At 43.0% G+C, this 16,239-nt stretch overlaps 1 protein-coding gene and 1 long non-coding RNA gene across 5 annotated transcripts in view; one reads left to right on the plus strand and one right to left on the minus strand.

Moving 5' to 3' along the window:
* Positions 1-1,074: 1,074 nt before the first annotated feature.
* LOC128326255 (uncharacterized) lies at positions 1,075-7,656 on the plus strand. Its single transcript, XR_008307907.1, has 4 exons — positions 1,075-1,495; positions 2,737-2,897; positions 6,616-6,746; positions 7,520-7,656. It is a non-coding gene; the product is annotated as an uncharacterized LOC128326255 (long non-coding RNA).
* The window catches only part of FGF23 (fibroblast growth factor 23), a 34,297-nt gene continuing 25,094 nt past the window's right edge, over positions 7,037-16,239 (minus strand). For all 4 annotated transcript variants that reach the window (XM_053252776.1, XM_053252775.1, XM_053252772.1 and 1 more), the window contains 3 exons: positions 13,636-13,990; positions 9,606-9,709; positions 7,037-7,853 (listed from right to left, as the gene is read on the minus strand). In XM_053252776.1, coding sequence (XP_053108751.1) covers positions 7,506-7,853; positions 9,606-9,709; positions 13,636-13,858 — 675 coding nt within the window. In that variant the 5' untranslated portion in view covers positions 13,859-13,990 and the 3' untranslated portion in view covers positions 7,037-7,505. The remainder of the gene's footprint in view (positions 7,854-9,605; positions 9,710-13,635; positions 13,991-16,239) is intronic.

Here is a 16,239-nt window from a genome sequence, read left to right on the forward strand (position 1 = left end):
ATGATCAGTGAGACCCACTGGAAGGGGTTCTGCGGGGAGAGTGAGCTTAACCTGCAGATGATCACTACTGCAGCCCTGGGCGGCCGGATTGGCCGCCCACACAACTGCCAGCTCCCTCCCAGAGCTGGCAGGGGTTGTGGAGATTGGGGGGGCTGTGTGGCCCCCGGAAGTTCCAGGATGTCCCACAAAAGAGCGTGGGGCATGCTGGAGCAACCCCTGAGCCTGGGAGGCTGCTTGCAGCCTCCCAGCCGGGGGACTCCTCATGTGTTGCTGCAGCACGGAGCTGCACTGCAGCAACACACAATCAGGAAGCCCGGGAACTCATGATGACTGGAAAGTAGGCTAAGTTCCCTTAGCCCGCTTTCCAGTGACCGTGAGAATACCCTCAATGAGTTGTGCCAAAGTCGCAATAGACAGACAATTGTATGTGAACAAAACGGAAAGTATCTCCAAATTACCTCATGAGGCATATTGTTTAAAACCTGTTCCATTTTGTGCAGAAAAGTGCCCTGATGCGCAGAGGCCGCCCACACAACCAGCCCTAGCTGGGTAGAACAAGTAGTGTGCAGTGCCAGGATCCTCTCAGTCCCAGCCTCCACCCCTGGGTAGGCCTGATTTGAAACCTGGGTTAAATGTGAGGTCGAACAATGTGTGTGCGCTCAGGCTGCTGGCAGCCATGCTTACTATACAGCTGTGGGAAAGGAGTAGCCCAGCAGCCAGGAAATATCCTAATGCGACTCTTGCTGCCCTAGCACTTTGGAACGCGCTCCCTACTGAAATAAGAGCATTTCCTTCTCTGTTGTTAGGAGGACCCTGAAGACATTCCTATTTTCCCAGGCTTTCAACTGAGACCAAATTTTAATGTGTTTTTATCTATTATAATTATCTTTTTATGAATTTTAAGTGTTATATTTGATATGTTTTAATTTTGTACACCACCTAGAGATTTCTATACCAGGCAGTATATAAATTCAATAAATAATAATAAATAATGCACCTTGCTGGTTACACATTGCATTGTGGGATGTCTGGCGGCCAGGCTTCCTCCCCTCCCCCACTGCCTCTCATGGAGGCGCAAGGGCAACAGAGCCCTGTTAGGGCCCTGGATCCTGTGGGGGAAGGGAGGTAGGATCCTGCTTTCCCCCCAGCCCCGAAGGTCATGTGAACAACATTATAAGATACAAAATCAGGGACAATTTTAGTAGACGCCTTCAAAGTGTCCTGCCTCATACGCTTTCTGTTTACATTATTTACATACAATTTTTCTGTTTACATCATTAAATTACATAGCTGAAAACTAAAGGCAGTATAGAAGTTGAATAAATAAATAAATCTGTTTTCTGTGGAAATGTTATGTTTATCTTTCAGAGCAAGTGAGTGAGGCCTGAAAATGATATGCTTTTTTTTTTAATAAACTATATATTAGGGCTACGCAAAGACTTCCTTCATCGCATCAGGCCTTGACTGTGAGCTAGCTCAGACATTCAGTTTACAGGTATATGGGTGCGAGTAGGGACGTGCACAAAACCGGTTTGCCTGGTTTGGTTTGAATTCGAACCGGGTTCAAACCAGGAGGGGGAGGTTAGGTTTTGGTTTTGCTCAAGCCCCCCCCCCACCAGTTCAAATTTGAACCGCTTCAAACTGGTTTGAACTGGTTTGAACCTCCCAAAGTGGGTGGGGTGGTAGTTGGCACCCATGGGTGCCTACCACCCAACCTCCAAAGCAATTAGACTCTCCTACGATTTTTTATGAACTTCTGAAATATTTTTAATTATTTTTCTCGTAAGGTATAATGGGACTCGAACTAGCCCATTATCTCCTATTGTGGAGCACCTAGCGGGACAAAAGTGAGGTGGGTGGTAGGCACCCAGGGGTGCCTATCATCCACCAAACCCCAACAAGGCAATTGGACACTCCTCCAGTTATTGGTTAATTTTAAAAGTATTTTTGAATTCCTAATAGTTTCAGCAGCCCCATAACTGCACTGGGGGGGGCTTGCTGGGGTGGCCCAGAGCAAGTGGTGGTGTAGTACACAGAGGGTGCCAACCACCCCCATGGGTTGCTAACCCTTGGGGTACTGGGTTTTGTTTCTAAGGTGTTCTGAGTGTAGATTTTCTGGTAGTATATGAGATTTTCAATGACAAACCATGCATCCACTCTCATTTGCTACCAGAGAATCTACACCAATGCCTGTATCCTCTCTAATAAAAGCCTTGGTGTCCGTCCCTCCCACGGTGGTTCTGGGCATGCGCGGAGCGCATGCCCAGAACACGGCAAGGGAGACGCGGCCGCCGGGAGGAGGCGGCAGCCATGTTGGGGAGACCGGTGGCGGAGCGGGGAGACCGGGGAGACGGACCGGGGCTGGAGCGGAGGCCGGCGGCGGCACAGAGGCCGGCGGCGGCACGGAGGCCGATGGCGAAGGGTCCGGCTCGGCTGCGGAGGCCGCCGGTGGCCCGGCCAGACACTGGGTCACGGGGGGGGGGGCGGAGGCGGTGGTGCACCCGGCCCGGCCGTGGAGGCCACAGGCGGCGGCGGCCGGCCTGGAAAGGCAAGGCCAGCGGTGGCGGGGGGCCCTTGCCCAGCCGGGAAGACCGGCCGCGGCATGGAGGCTGGAGGCGGCGGGAGGGGGAATGGCGGCGGGGCCCCCGGAGCGCACAACTCTCCTGTTAATTTAACGGGCCTAAAAAAAATTAGTTCTCCAATAACTCCTTAGAAATTTCTCTTATTCTTTTGCAGACTTCCCCGTTCTCACCTGTAAGGCAGCCTATCGGGCATATTTTAATATCCCAAAAGGTTCACCTTAGAGCATATAAAAAAAGACTTACCCACCTTCAGTGGAGCCCACTAAGAATCTACTCGAGTGAGAAGCAAACTAGACATGACTACAGTAGATCCAGGTATTCAAAATGAACCCCTCACTCCACACCCCCTACATGAATTCAGCAGCAACATGAGGGACGCAGCAGTCAAATCCTCTCCCTGCCTGCACTTTTTGCCTTGTAATTGCTGTGCCTTGGCAATCCACCCCATTGTGGATCCAAAACTGGAAGAAACCCTCCATCCCCACAGGAGGAAAATGGCTTTGGCACAGTTGTTTGGGGGTTAAGAAAATGTATAGACAGAGGCAAAGAGTTCAGTTCTCACGGCTTATGCTATGCTCCGTTTTCACATCCTCTTTTTATAGAAATTAGGCAGGTGTTTGAATTATAAGGAGAGCCATAGGAAGTCTGTCCTTATCCTTTGTGATCTCCCCCTTATTTTAGAAGTATACAAGAGGAGCCATAATTTGGCTGAAATGGGGAGTCAGGGTGTGGTTTGTAGATTTCATTAAGGGCCCCTTACCTCCCACCATTCAATAATACAGGCTATGGGTAGGACCCAAGTTGGTTCTGCCACTATCACAACCAGTTTGAACCCAAATCATTGTGCTGGGTATGCTTCCTGATTGGGTTCTTGTAGAGACACAACAGGCAGCCTCCGGGGAGGGGGGGTGGGCGGCAGAGGGAGTGGTAGATAATTCTGCAGCTCCAGGCAAACTATTTGAATGTTCCAATCATCTTCAGTGCAGAGATTACCCCCAGCAGAGATTCAGTGTAGTACTTGCCCTCAGCAGAGAATCAATGTATCCCACAGAGATATACAGGGCAGCCTACTCTGTTGCTAGGCATCTGGGCTTACATGCAACCTTCACTTACTTATTTCTCACATCACACTTTTGTGCCCCAGCCAAATGTTTCAGAATGACCTCATTAGATTTCCTTGGGAAGAGGGCTTGTAGACCCACAGTAAAAATGACACAATTCTTTCTTTTTTTTTCTGAGAAAAATGAAACGTTTATTGTGTCTTGATTATAAAATGGAATTGAGGGAAATACATCATTATAAATATTCATAAATACTTCTAAAATTGGTCAATCATTCAAATAAATAAATAAATAAAGCAATATAAAAATGCACTAATCACGTTTCTTACTAGCTGGGAATGTCCAGCGCCTCCTTTTGAACCATTTACTCTAACACACCAGCATTTTAATTGTTGAGATTGTATACAATATACAGGAAACCCTTGAATATCACCACGGTAATATTCCACAAAAAGAACCAAGGAAGTTAAAACTGTGATATTCAAAATTTAAACCTAACCTGAAAAGTGGAAATAAGGTTCCTGGGAGTTTCTGAGAAACAGCATGGGCTGCTCATTCACTTTAATTTTTAAATCCCCAACCCTATGAATGAACAGCCCACCACCGCTTCTTAGCTGATACGAAGTGGGGATAACTTCTTTAACTTTTAAATCCCTAACCCCTTCTTAGCTGAGAAGCAGTGTGAGCTGCATTCATGGTACACATCTATCAGTGGTAATTTGATTCAACTGAAGAGTTGGGGATTTAAATTTTAAAGGAGTTTTCCCTTTAACTTTTACATATCAATTGAAAAACCCCTGCAAAAGACCAAAACTACCTCCATTATAAGGTCCCATAGTTGCCCATGAAAAGTCAAAGCAGTGGAAGCTAAACCCATGATATCTGTGGGTCTCCTGTACATTGCTATGAAGAAAGCCATTCTACATTTTCCAGTGGTACAAGGATCCTATAATATTACTGTACTGTTGCACAAAATAACAGTTCATAATAAGGAAATATTAAAACTCCTCCCTCACATCATCAGATGGCTAGTCATAAGAGGGAGCTGATCCTGCAGCTCTTAGTTAACCAACAATGCAATCCATACATGTTCTGGTCAAACACATAAATGGATAGGTGACTCATTAATGAGGCCTAGCCTATTCAAAAAGTTCAATATAACCAAACACCAGACAAGGGCACTACAGATTGTTACTGTGTGCAAAGAAAGATTATTCTCCAATGTCCAACAGATTGATTTTCCTACTTGTAATCTCAAGAAGTTTGAAGAAAGAGGAATATGCTAGTGCTAGCCAGGTTAAGACTGAAACACTCCATCAGAAGTTCCAGTAGTGTACATTTTGCTGGGATATAGCATTTCAACTGTAAATGGAGGATTGTGTGTTTGTCCCTCATATCCCTCTCCCCACAACAAATAAAAGAAAGAGAAAGAGTATAAACTTCTCCCTTATGTGGTAGTTTTGGATTTACATGAACTTTTTAATATGACCATTCAAACATGTAATTTTATACCTGCAGTGTCAAATGGTACAGTCCATCAACAGAAGCATCACATGATTCTGCTGATCATGCTTCTTGACTGTTCTAGAAGTCAACAGAATTATATGTTGGAGCTAAGACTATCAATTCTATGATAAATAATATTAATAACTTCTAATATTACATATATTTATTTTAAGGACATAGTTAAAATTCTGAGCCCTTAGGGCCACAAGACAAAAATAAGGCCTGAAAAATATTTTGCGTTATTGCTTTGCAACTGTATTTTTTTTCAAGTATTATTAAAACCCCACCTGCTAAGCCACATACCAGTGTGTGTTAGCTAGAAAACCAAAGTTGGTTCCGATGTGCCATGTTTCTAATAGATTATGAAGAAGCTATGCAGATCAAACAGTTCTGGACTGGCAGCCAAGTATTTCTTATTTTTATCTTCACCCACATCTTCTTTGTCCTTCTAATACAATTGGGCAGCCAAGCTATTACATTTTCAGTTCAAATTCAGCTGGAAAAGATGTTCCATTCGGTTCCAGCTCAGGCCCATAGAGGTTCATTCAACATTCTGGCACTCTTAAAATGGGATGAGTTCCAGTTCATGTAGAAAAAAAATTAAATATCAGTCCCATTATGATGCTGATTTGCAAAGGAGAAGAGATTATCAATATCATTGTGATGTTATCTCATGATCTTAGTACTAGATGGTTAAACATATTGGGCAAAAAAGCCAATAATAGGTAGAGAAAGCTGTAGAATAGTGAGGAAGAGGTAAAAAAGGAAACCAATGATCTACAAGCATTTGAAGCTATCAGACCATTGGTCCATCTAGCCCAGTACTGTATACGCTGGCAGCAGCTCTTCAAGGTCCCAGACAGATATTTTCCCCATTTCTATTAAACTAAAGATGCCAGGGTAGCCACCTAATGGCGCAGTGGGGAAATGACTAGACTAGCAAGCCTGAGGTTGCCAGTTCGAATCCCCCTGGTTTGGTTCCCAGACTATGGGAAACACCTATATTGGGCAGCAGCGATATAGGAATATGCTGAAAGGCATCACCTCATACTGCGCAGGAGATGGCGTTGGTGAACCCCTCCTGTATTCTACCAAAGACAACTACAGGACTCTGTGGTCTCCAAGAGTCGACACCAACTCGACCACACACTTTACTTTAAAGATGCCAGGGATTGAATCTTGAACCTTCTGCATGCAAAATGTTACCAATGAGTAATGTATCTTCCACAAAGCCCAAATGTAGCTAAAGCTAATCATTACCAAGTCTTAATGAAACCAATGGATCAAGATAATATGGCAGAATCAGAACCCTTATGTTGATCCTAAATTATTAATTAATATTGGAAAATGTAGTATTTTTTAAAAAAACTTGATCAAGCTTAAGCAACAGTTTATGCACTCTCTTGCTCATTCCTATGCCGATCCATAGCTAACACTGCTTATTCCCTCTCTTTACTCCCTTACAGCTATCTCAGAACTGGATCACTGAGAGTCTGCTGAATTCTTCTTACTGCATGGAACCCCGCAGGCCTAACCATGAGAGAAGTCACAGTTTGATGAACAAATACCCTGATCCAGCAAGGGGCTATATGCTCATGTAAGATTGCAGAGATGCGCAAGACTGCAGCGAGGTGGGGGAGCTAGCTGTGTGGGCTTCCTTCCTGACAGAAGGGAGGAGCTTGCTCCCTCAACTCTGGTTCAAAGGCCAGCAGTCTGCGGTTCTGAAATCGGATGTACCACAGGCTACTGGGAACCTTGGGTTGATGTGACAAAACTTCGTTCAACCTGAGGGTTCAGACTGAAGTCCCAATCTTGAACCTTGGTTTCATTGCCCTGCCCGACTATTGTCCCAGCCCCCCCCCCCCACATTTGAACATAATGTCCGTGAAACCGCAGGCCTTTTCAACTGGGGTTCTACGTTACATGAGAATGCGACCAGAGAAGATTTCAACAACAGCTTTAAGAGCTACATCTCTATTAAACTCTGTTAAACTCTGGCTGTAGCATGGGAAAGACACTCTATGAAACACAACCCTGCTATCTTTACCCAGCCTGTGGTGCATTATAGCTTTAAAAAGCTGACAGTGTATGGAAACCTGGGTAAACAAAAAAATGTATAAAAATCCTCCCAGATTTTTAAGTGCTCATGATTCATTCTGGCTGGGGCTAGTGAATGTGCCACCACCAAGTATTATTATCATTATTATTTGCTTGAACTCTTATTCTGAACTGTTGACTTGAAACAATATTTAAGGTCCATTATAGTTTAGGTTCAACAGAGACTTTCAAATAATTGTTCAGGTTATGTTTTGCTTCAGAACAAGAATTAAATTACTACCATTCACATCTCATTCTTTTATGAACTTCTAGGACTCTGAAAACTGCCGCCAAATGTATTTTCCGGGTCTGCATTACTTCCAACGCTTTGTTGTAGTGACTCCGGAGCTGATCTGAAACTGCCCAAGGGATCAGCATTGGCATCTCTGGTATGTCTGCGAGGTTCTGGTGTGTTGAACTGGACCAAAGGAATTTCATTCCTTCTGGTCAAGAACTGGGAGTAAGGTGGTGGATTCATACTTGGAAATAGAGGTTGCTTAGCTTTTCCCAGGCTGACCAAATACTTGTACTTGGGAGACTGATAAACATCATAGCCATTTTCCAGGGTCCAGTGTTTGAAAGTACAGTCCTCAGAACTGAAGTAATGCTGAAGAAACCAACAGAGAGGACAGTATTAGAACTAGACATCAACATTATTTTGATGTTGAATATTGTCTGGATATTCTAGGAATATTTGCCCATTTTTGATATCTTTGTCTACCTATTATATTTGATTTCCATGTTTTATATTTCACAGTATAGTAGTTGATATGCAGTGGTATCTAACAGCATTTGATAGTCAACATGCAATGTAATTTAGGATTTGACAGTATTCAATAGATTACCTGTTCTTGTCTTAATATTTGACAGTGTTTGATAGCTAACCATTTGTAAGGTTTCACATTTGATTTCTTCCAAAACAACCAAGATAAACCACTGAGTCTAAGCATCTGAATTTTGAGAAAGTTTTATATGTATGATCAGGTTTTAAGTTTGAAATGTCACCTTCAAAATGCAAATGTTGAAACTGCAGATTTTGAATGTTTGAGAATATTATTTTCAATTCTAATTAAAAAATAAAGTATGTTTGAATTGCTTAGTGAATCTGCAGATAGGTTTCACTCTACTGAAATACCTGCTATCTTTACTTTGTTGCCCAATGAAAATCCTTTGTTAAGAGCTGTGTGTCTGCCTGTGTGAATACTACAAAAGATGTACAATACATCTTACAAAAATGGTGGGAGCACAACCTGGTTTCCTACTTGTAACAGTGGCAATATCTGAATCCTGAACATTCAGCAAGGTTCCAGTCCTCATGACCGCGGAGAACTGCAAAAATGTGATGTAAAAGCAGACAATAGAGAGGGACATTGCAGCGATCTCCTCTTATCAGTCCTTCCCCACAGCCTATATTAATGTCTGTGACTTTTCTACAAATGCCAAACTTTCTTCTTCAGTTATACACAAAAAGTGGGAACATAACATTCCAAATTCTGCACAGAAAAAAAATACTCTCATCTTGTGCAATTATGCAAACTGTGTTGCATGCAGAAATCTAGGGAAGCGATTAAATTCTCACTTTGGAAGGACAATACAGTTGACTAATTTACCAATTAGTTCTTTGCACACCATGGTCATTTTCCATTTGTCTGTATTTTGTGGTGTGTGAGTGAGAGTGAGTGAGAGAGTAGGGGTAGGTAAAGCAATATTCACACAGTATTATTTGGGAATGTTCTATTGTGTCTTGATGGCTAACACTTATTAGGATACATCCAATTTGGCAGTTATCTGAGTTACTAGCAAAAATGCCCACCATTCTGACAGGTGGTTATGTGCAGATGGAAGGAGGGTTTGCATTTTGCAAGCGTGGAAACATCTCTGTTAAGTAGCTCACAGAATTGGACTTAAAGGAGTTAGTGCTGTTGCAGGGGAACAAGTCATCTCTGCACATTCTCTATGGCAGGTTAATGGAAATGCGATTCAGAAGGAAATGAAAGAATCCTGCACCCAGTGTTCCCTCTAACAGGGATTCCCAGACGTTGACTACAATCCCCAGAATCCCCAGCCAAAGTCCATTGCAGCTGGGGATGCTGGGAGTTGTAGTAAACAACATCTGGGAATCTCTATTAGAGGGAACAGTGCCTGCACCAGTTTTTTGGGGGGATGGGGTGATGTGGGGCATAAGAGTTACAGAGGACTGGCCAATGCTATACTAGGTACGCACGAAAGAGATCCACAGCGTCTTGGGAAACTGACTTGTTGCACTTCACAGGCATAGGATAATGCTTTGCCTGCCATCATAGCTGAAGCCCCTGCTACATGGGGAAAAGATGCCAAATAATTGTACATGATGACTCACCGATCCAAAGATATTCCCATTAATGTCCATACAGAGGTAGCGTCCACTCTTCACACCATTTATTACTACATAGCCTGCATTTTCGGATTTGATCATCAAGGCACCTGGTTAAGGGAAATGAAATTGCATGAGGGGATTACTGAATACCTTAAACCAAAGATGTCTAATTCGCAGCCCATGGGCCAGAACCAGCCAGAACATTTTTGTCTGGCCACCAGCTGCAGCCTTACCAGATTTTAGATGAGGTACAGCAAAAAGCTTGCCTTCTCTTTCAGTCTCAAGAAAAATGTTTTAAAGTTATAAGGAACAAGCACCTACATATACATGTTCACATTTGTACTGTATGTAATGTATGTTATACACAAATATATGTGGTCCAGTATTGTGAAACTCTTACTGATAAATGACACCAACTTGATGATGATGGGGTCTGACCACTTCTTAGGAAGCAAGTTAGTGCCTCAAAATAACTTCCAGCCCCTAGAGAATGCTATCTGAAGAACAGAATGTACCCTGATAATATATAAGTTGGTCATCCATGCCAGTAATTCATTCAGAATAAGGGCACATGAAATGTAGGCTAGACCAAGACATGTTGACATCTGACCTGGGAAATAGAAAAGACATTCCCCACCATACACCTAGGGCAGATTTAGAAATATTGCACCATGATTACCCTATGGTTTAGCATTACTGTTTCAAGAATTGGGCTCACACACACATCCTTTGCAGACAAGGGGAAGAAATTAGCAGGTTCCTGGTCCATCTTCATCTCCCCTCAATTTATCCACAACCTACAGAGCAGGGCTACTCAAGTTTGTCCCACCAGCTGTTGATTTTTAAAAAAACTACAGTTCCCAGCATTCCCAGCCACAGTGACCAGTAGTCAGGGATGATGGGAGTTGTAGGTCAACATCTGCAGGAGGGCTGAAGTTGAGCAGCCCTGATACAGTGGGTACCTGTTCTGATCAGGCTACCAGTATGTTTTCTTGCTATCCCTCTGAGCCCTGGTACTCACAATACTGTTTTGAAGTAGCAAATATAGTACTTGCACATCATAACTAATAGAGTTGTGTATATACCTTCCCACACTACATTTTTTAGTGTTTCCACAATTATTTTTCACTTGTGCATTTTGTCTTGTGTAGCATTTTATTCAACAGTACACATTTGTATGCATGTTATTGTTGTAGGATTCAATTCATCTGCTCTACAGAGTTTTTTTCAAGGTTTCCCAGCAATTGCTGACACAGTGTGGGGTTAGGGGAGAGAATTGCCTGATGTGCCTGCCAGGAGGCATGTAAAGTTTAACATCCCATACCTGCCAACATATCCCTATTTTCCCATTCAGGTGAATGAGAAAATAGGGACATGTTGGCAGGTATGACATGCAACAGGAGAAGGCCAAGGTGGACTCCCGGACTTCCCTGCAGCAAGAGCGAAGATGCTAGATAAGGGAGAAGGAGAAGGAGAAAGTGTGTGAAAACAACCTTCTTTTGTTCTGGACTTGAGACCATGGGGTCAAAGGTCAGAGCAAGAGCAAAAGTCCTCTGATGGCCCAGGAGGAGAGACTGGAAAAAAGTAACAAGGACACAAAATAATCTTGGCTATCGGATCAATATGCCACATAAACTACTATGCCATGAATGGGGGCAATGTGTTACCACATAAATGACAGCATGAATTCTGCACCTTCTTAAAACCTCTAACAAAACAATTGCATTCTATAGCCTATTATGCTTTACTGACATCTATCACCTGATATATACATCTCTAGGCAGTGATGTATATATCAGACATGATGAGGAAAATTACTCAAAGTAGTCCCAATGAAATTAAAAGGACAAGTTAGGAATTGCCTAACTTATCTTTTTAATTTCAATGGGACAGCTTTGGGTAATTTTCCTCATGATGTCAGCCACTGGTTTTATGTTAATTCAAGGCACATCCACGCTACACATTTGTTTGTTTTGTTTCAATACCGTTTTTCCACAACAGTGCACAGATCTATTCATTTCATATCAATTTAATTTTCATGGTTTCCCTCTTCTCCAAGAACCTTGGACTTGGAGAGGCCACTGAGAGAGAATTACCTGGCTAGAGGCAGACGGTAGACTTGAAGTCAGAGGAAAGTGGCTTGAGAAGGGCTTTATATATATATGCACACTGATTTGTTCCACTTTTGTCTCTGTCCAAAGAGGTTTTTGCAGGTTTTTGAAAGAAAACAAAAATCTACAGTACCAGAGGCAAAAATGGGATATGTGTGTACGTCATGTACAACAATTCCTCATTCAAACTAAACCAATTCTCTGGGGGGGGGCAGATTCTCTGACAGCTTCCAAGTTCTGTAAAATATCCCTAAGCGTAAGCAGTAGCTTTCCTGAAGGTGCTTTGCAAAATGTCTCATCACTTTGGAGTTTATACTCATCCCTTTATAATCTCAGACACAGTTTCGCAGGGTCTGTAGTGTTTCAGAGAGTCTGTGAACCCCCATTTAAGCTGAGATGGCAGTGGGACAAAAGAAGTGTGTGTGTTGTGTATGTGTGTGCGCGCGCGTGTGTGTGTTGTGTATGTGTGTGCGCGTGCGTGTGTGTGTGTATCAAGGGTGATGATGCTTTTGTCATACTGCTTTCAGTTTTTTGAAAGCAGTTATCTGTCTTCACCCATGTGGGGCAGAGGGGGCTTCTTTATGTCCCCTGGAAGTTTTTAACCCCCGGATTTTAGTGTGCATCTCCTCCGGAATTGAGGAGTGTGTTCACATATCGGCCAAATTTACCCACAAGTCCCTGTGAGCGATCAGAGAGCACTTCACACGCAATTCGGGTTTTTCACTGCATGTTAGAGTACAGCCCGACTTTTATCCAGGGTAAAAAAATCCACTTTCTGCATCAGTTTTTGGGAGCAACTTTGAACTGGCAGTAAACCCATGGTAAAGCCTGCTGTCTGGGAAAGCTCCAGGTGTTTTTTTCTGCCTGAGCTTTTCTTGTGTTTCTTCCCAAAGGGAAAAATCAAAGCAGTTTGAGAAGGGCAATTTTCAGGCAGTGGGGAGGACACTGGAATTAATATTGCCAAAGCACATCACTTGCATCTTATCGTCTGTCAATTGAATGATTAGTTGCCGATTATGAAAAACAAATTCTAATTTCCCTTAAATTCAGAGTGGGGTGGATTTCCAGAAAACATCCCCCTTGTGCATATTCAGATTTCCCTGCACTATGAAAAATTTCCCTATATTGAATCAAAAGTGGCATGGAGTAGACGATGCGTAGACTGCACCATCCACAAAGGAGTGAATATGTGCCAAATTATCATCTATGTTTCCTTAGCATCTATGTCCCATTAATGTCAGCAGAACATTTTTAGACATGCTAGCTTCAGATTACCACCTTATTTGAGCAGGAGGGGGTCAATTCATTTTACATCACTAATTTTTCTCTGTGTGCTGCACATGGTAATAAATTTGCGGTTGCAGTTATGAATGCTAGCTGGCCAACTCTTTTACTGGTCAGATTACTGCCTAATCTGCCTGCCTTGGGCAGTTTAGTCCAGGAGACCAGAGGATGTCTCTGAATGAGGTATTCATGGCTCTGAAGTACTGTGAATGGGGAAAGCCATAAAAGCTTGGTAAAATGGCATCAGCTCCACCTGATGGAAAGAACTGATCTAAGATTATAAGGTTACATCCCCCACCCCACCATACCACACACATCATGTGCATTTTAAGGAACATAAGTAGCAGCTTGAAAAACAGACAGGCAGTTATTGACAAAGAGACATATACTGAATTTGAGAGAGGTGGGAATGGAGAAGCTGGGCCAAGAGTTGTTTTTAGGGTGCAAGGTTTTCAGTGCAAGGTTTTCTGTCTGGGGATCTGATATAACTTCTTGCTACTTCTAGGGATGCTTTGTTGTTTCGATACCATCTAATGCTCAATGTGTATATTTATAAATAAAACAAGTATTACAAAGATATGATAAGCCTCCTCTAGTGGAGTAACAAGTAACAAAGTACTTGTTACTTTGTTACTTACTGTAAATGGTTTGAGAAGGACTTCCATCCACGTGGCCATTGGAGTTAATCTGCAGGTGGAAGCTGCTCCTTGCTGTGGACGTGTACAGGTGCAGCAGGCGGTCTGTGTTTCCCCAGTTGGTGTTATGCAGCGGTGAGGCATTGGGGAAAGCAGCAGTTGCTTCCAAACCACACACAGCAAGCAGTATGAACTTCAGGAAGCTGTACCGAATAGCCTGGGACATGGTGCTCCTTCCTTAGTGGCTGCAGCAGGGCCTGAAACCTGATCCTTGTTCTGTCCCTCCCTCCTTTTCCTTTGGAGTGTGAATTCTCTGATGGGTTCCCTACAATTTTTGCAGCAGCTTTATAGAGGGCAGCTGAGTGACATCACACAGGGGGGAAGAAAAGAGAGAGATTATTTTGTTTTGTAATAGTAGCAACATTTTAAGAGTGCCTTGAAACCTCAGTGACCTAGAGGCAGGGCGGTGGGGGGGAGAGAGAGGGATGTACGTAGGTTTCTCAGGGAGTTGCGTGTGGTTTCCAAAGTCAGCTTTTGGATGCTAATAACATGTTCAAATGTTATCTGAAAAAAACTTCTGACATCAGAATACTTCCCACTGGTTGTAATGAAATCGGCCCATTCTTTTGCAAATGAACGTCATCTTGTTCCTTGTCCCACACTTTCCTCTAGAGTGGTTTCTTTAATTCCTATACAGTAAGTCAAGGGAGTCACAAAAAAGGCCAGAGCATCTTATCTGTAGATCTCCAGTATGGCCTGAGGCATAATAAAATCGTCTCCAGGGCTGGAAAGCTGGTGCCTTCTGCTTTAGGGCATAGGGGCTGACTTGCCAAACACAGCAACTGCAGACCTTCAATTTCTTCCATATTGGCCTCTTCTCCCCATCCCCTTTAACTGAAAAGTGGATGTCTAGACTCTCTGTTCAACATAATTGGTGTGTGGAATTTGAATATGCAATTAGAAAGTTTGCATTGAAGGCAAGCTATAAGAGATTATCTAAGACTGTCCTTGCTTGTTTTGTAGTTTGGACTGATAAAAGGAACATTATCTTGCATATTCATTGTTCCCCTGTGGCAGTGATCTCCATTATTTTTCAAACTGAAGGCGCTTTGGCAAAAAAAAAATGCCTCTAGAAGAAAAGTGACTGAGTGACAGTCCTGCAGATCCAAGAGTTTTGCCAGTTAAGGCCTGTTTTGAGACCACAAGCAAGGGAAGGATGGCCCCTGATAGTGTTTAAAACTCAATTTGCTATACATCTCCACCACTGGCCCAGTCAGACCATGGGAGGTCCTGTCTGAATAAAGAAGGTTTCTAAATCCGCTTTGTCTCCTGCTCCTTCAGGCCCAAGGTCAGGCCAACAAAGTGACTGGTTGTGAGTATGCCTAACTAACAACCTTACCTAGGGGAAGATACTACATCCTGTCTTGCTCTTTCTTTCCCAGTCTCCAGTGTATACACACACCCATTCTTCCTGCTTTGAGACAATTCAGAAGTAATATTTGTTCTATCAAGCAGTAAGGCTGTGTGTGAAAAGACTGAGAGATAAATACGGTGTTGCAGCTGCATTCGTATTCAAAGCTGTGGATCCACTGATGAAACAAACCTGATTTCTGGGTTGCAACCACAATTTATTTTTCTATTTATTTATTCAAATTTTTATACCACCTGATATGTACATCTCTAGGCAGTGTACAGAATCTAAAACACAATATAAAACAGAGTACAAACAGTTGAAATGTCACAAAAGACAGTAAAAACAGTCTGATGAAATAACAAATTAAACAGTTGAAAATTAGTTTCAGTTAAAAGCCTGAGAAAATAGGCACGTCTTGAAGGTCTCCCTAAAGGCAAACAGAGAATGAGATGCTCTTATTTCAACAGGGAGCATATCCCAAAGCCCTGGGGCAGCCACAGAGAAGGCCCAGTCCCGAGTCACCACCAAACAAGCTGGTGGAACCATAACTGGACTTCTCCAGATGATCTTAACAGGCAACAGGGTTCATGACAAGGAAGGCACTCTCTTATCCTAATGATCATTCCCAGTATTAAAAGCAAAGCAAAACTGGATTTGAAGTCAACCATCTTAGTCCTGAAAGGAAGGGTCTCAGTCACAGGTAGTTATAAAGCTCCTCCCAAATCTTATTTTGATCTGAAATGGGGTCTTTTTGGAGTAAGGAGGTGGAGCTAAACTGATGCTAGCAACTGTGGAGATGCCCCCTATGGTTTTGTGCACAACAGCAGACAAGTAGGAGGGGCAAGCCATTCCTTTTTGCCATTGAATGTTCCTGTGCTCTCTTTTGTGTATTTATAGTCCACACATGCAAAGAGAAGCACAGGAATGACTCATGAACTCTAGAATGCTGTAACAACAAATTGGAGTCTAGAGCAGTTTCTTGTGGGTAGGTCCTCTTAAAGCTAGGCTGTTCAGCTTACTCCCTGAAACACATAAACCGATCTACTCATGAGTAAATCCTCTAGTTGCTGTTTAAAGTGGCAAGTTTGCAACACATGAGTCTCCTTCAGATGTTATTAAAAAGCTCCGCTGCAGCTGTGTACAGTGGGGCAAAGTGGGATGACATCCTGTCCCGCCACATCAATCATTCACAT

This window comes from Hemicordylus capensis, chromosome 5 (genome assembly GCF_027244095.1).
Source record: "Hemicordylus capensis ecotype Gifberg chromosome 5, rHemCap1.1.pri, whole genome shotgun sequence".
NCBI lineage: Eukaryota > Metazoa > Chordata > Lepidosauria > Squamata > Cordylidae > Hemicordylus > Hemicordylus capensis.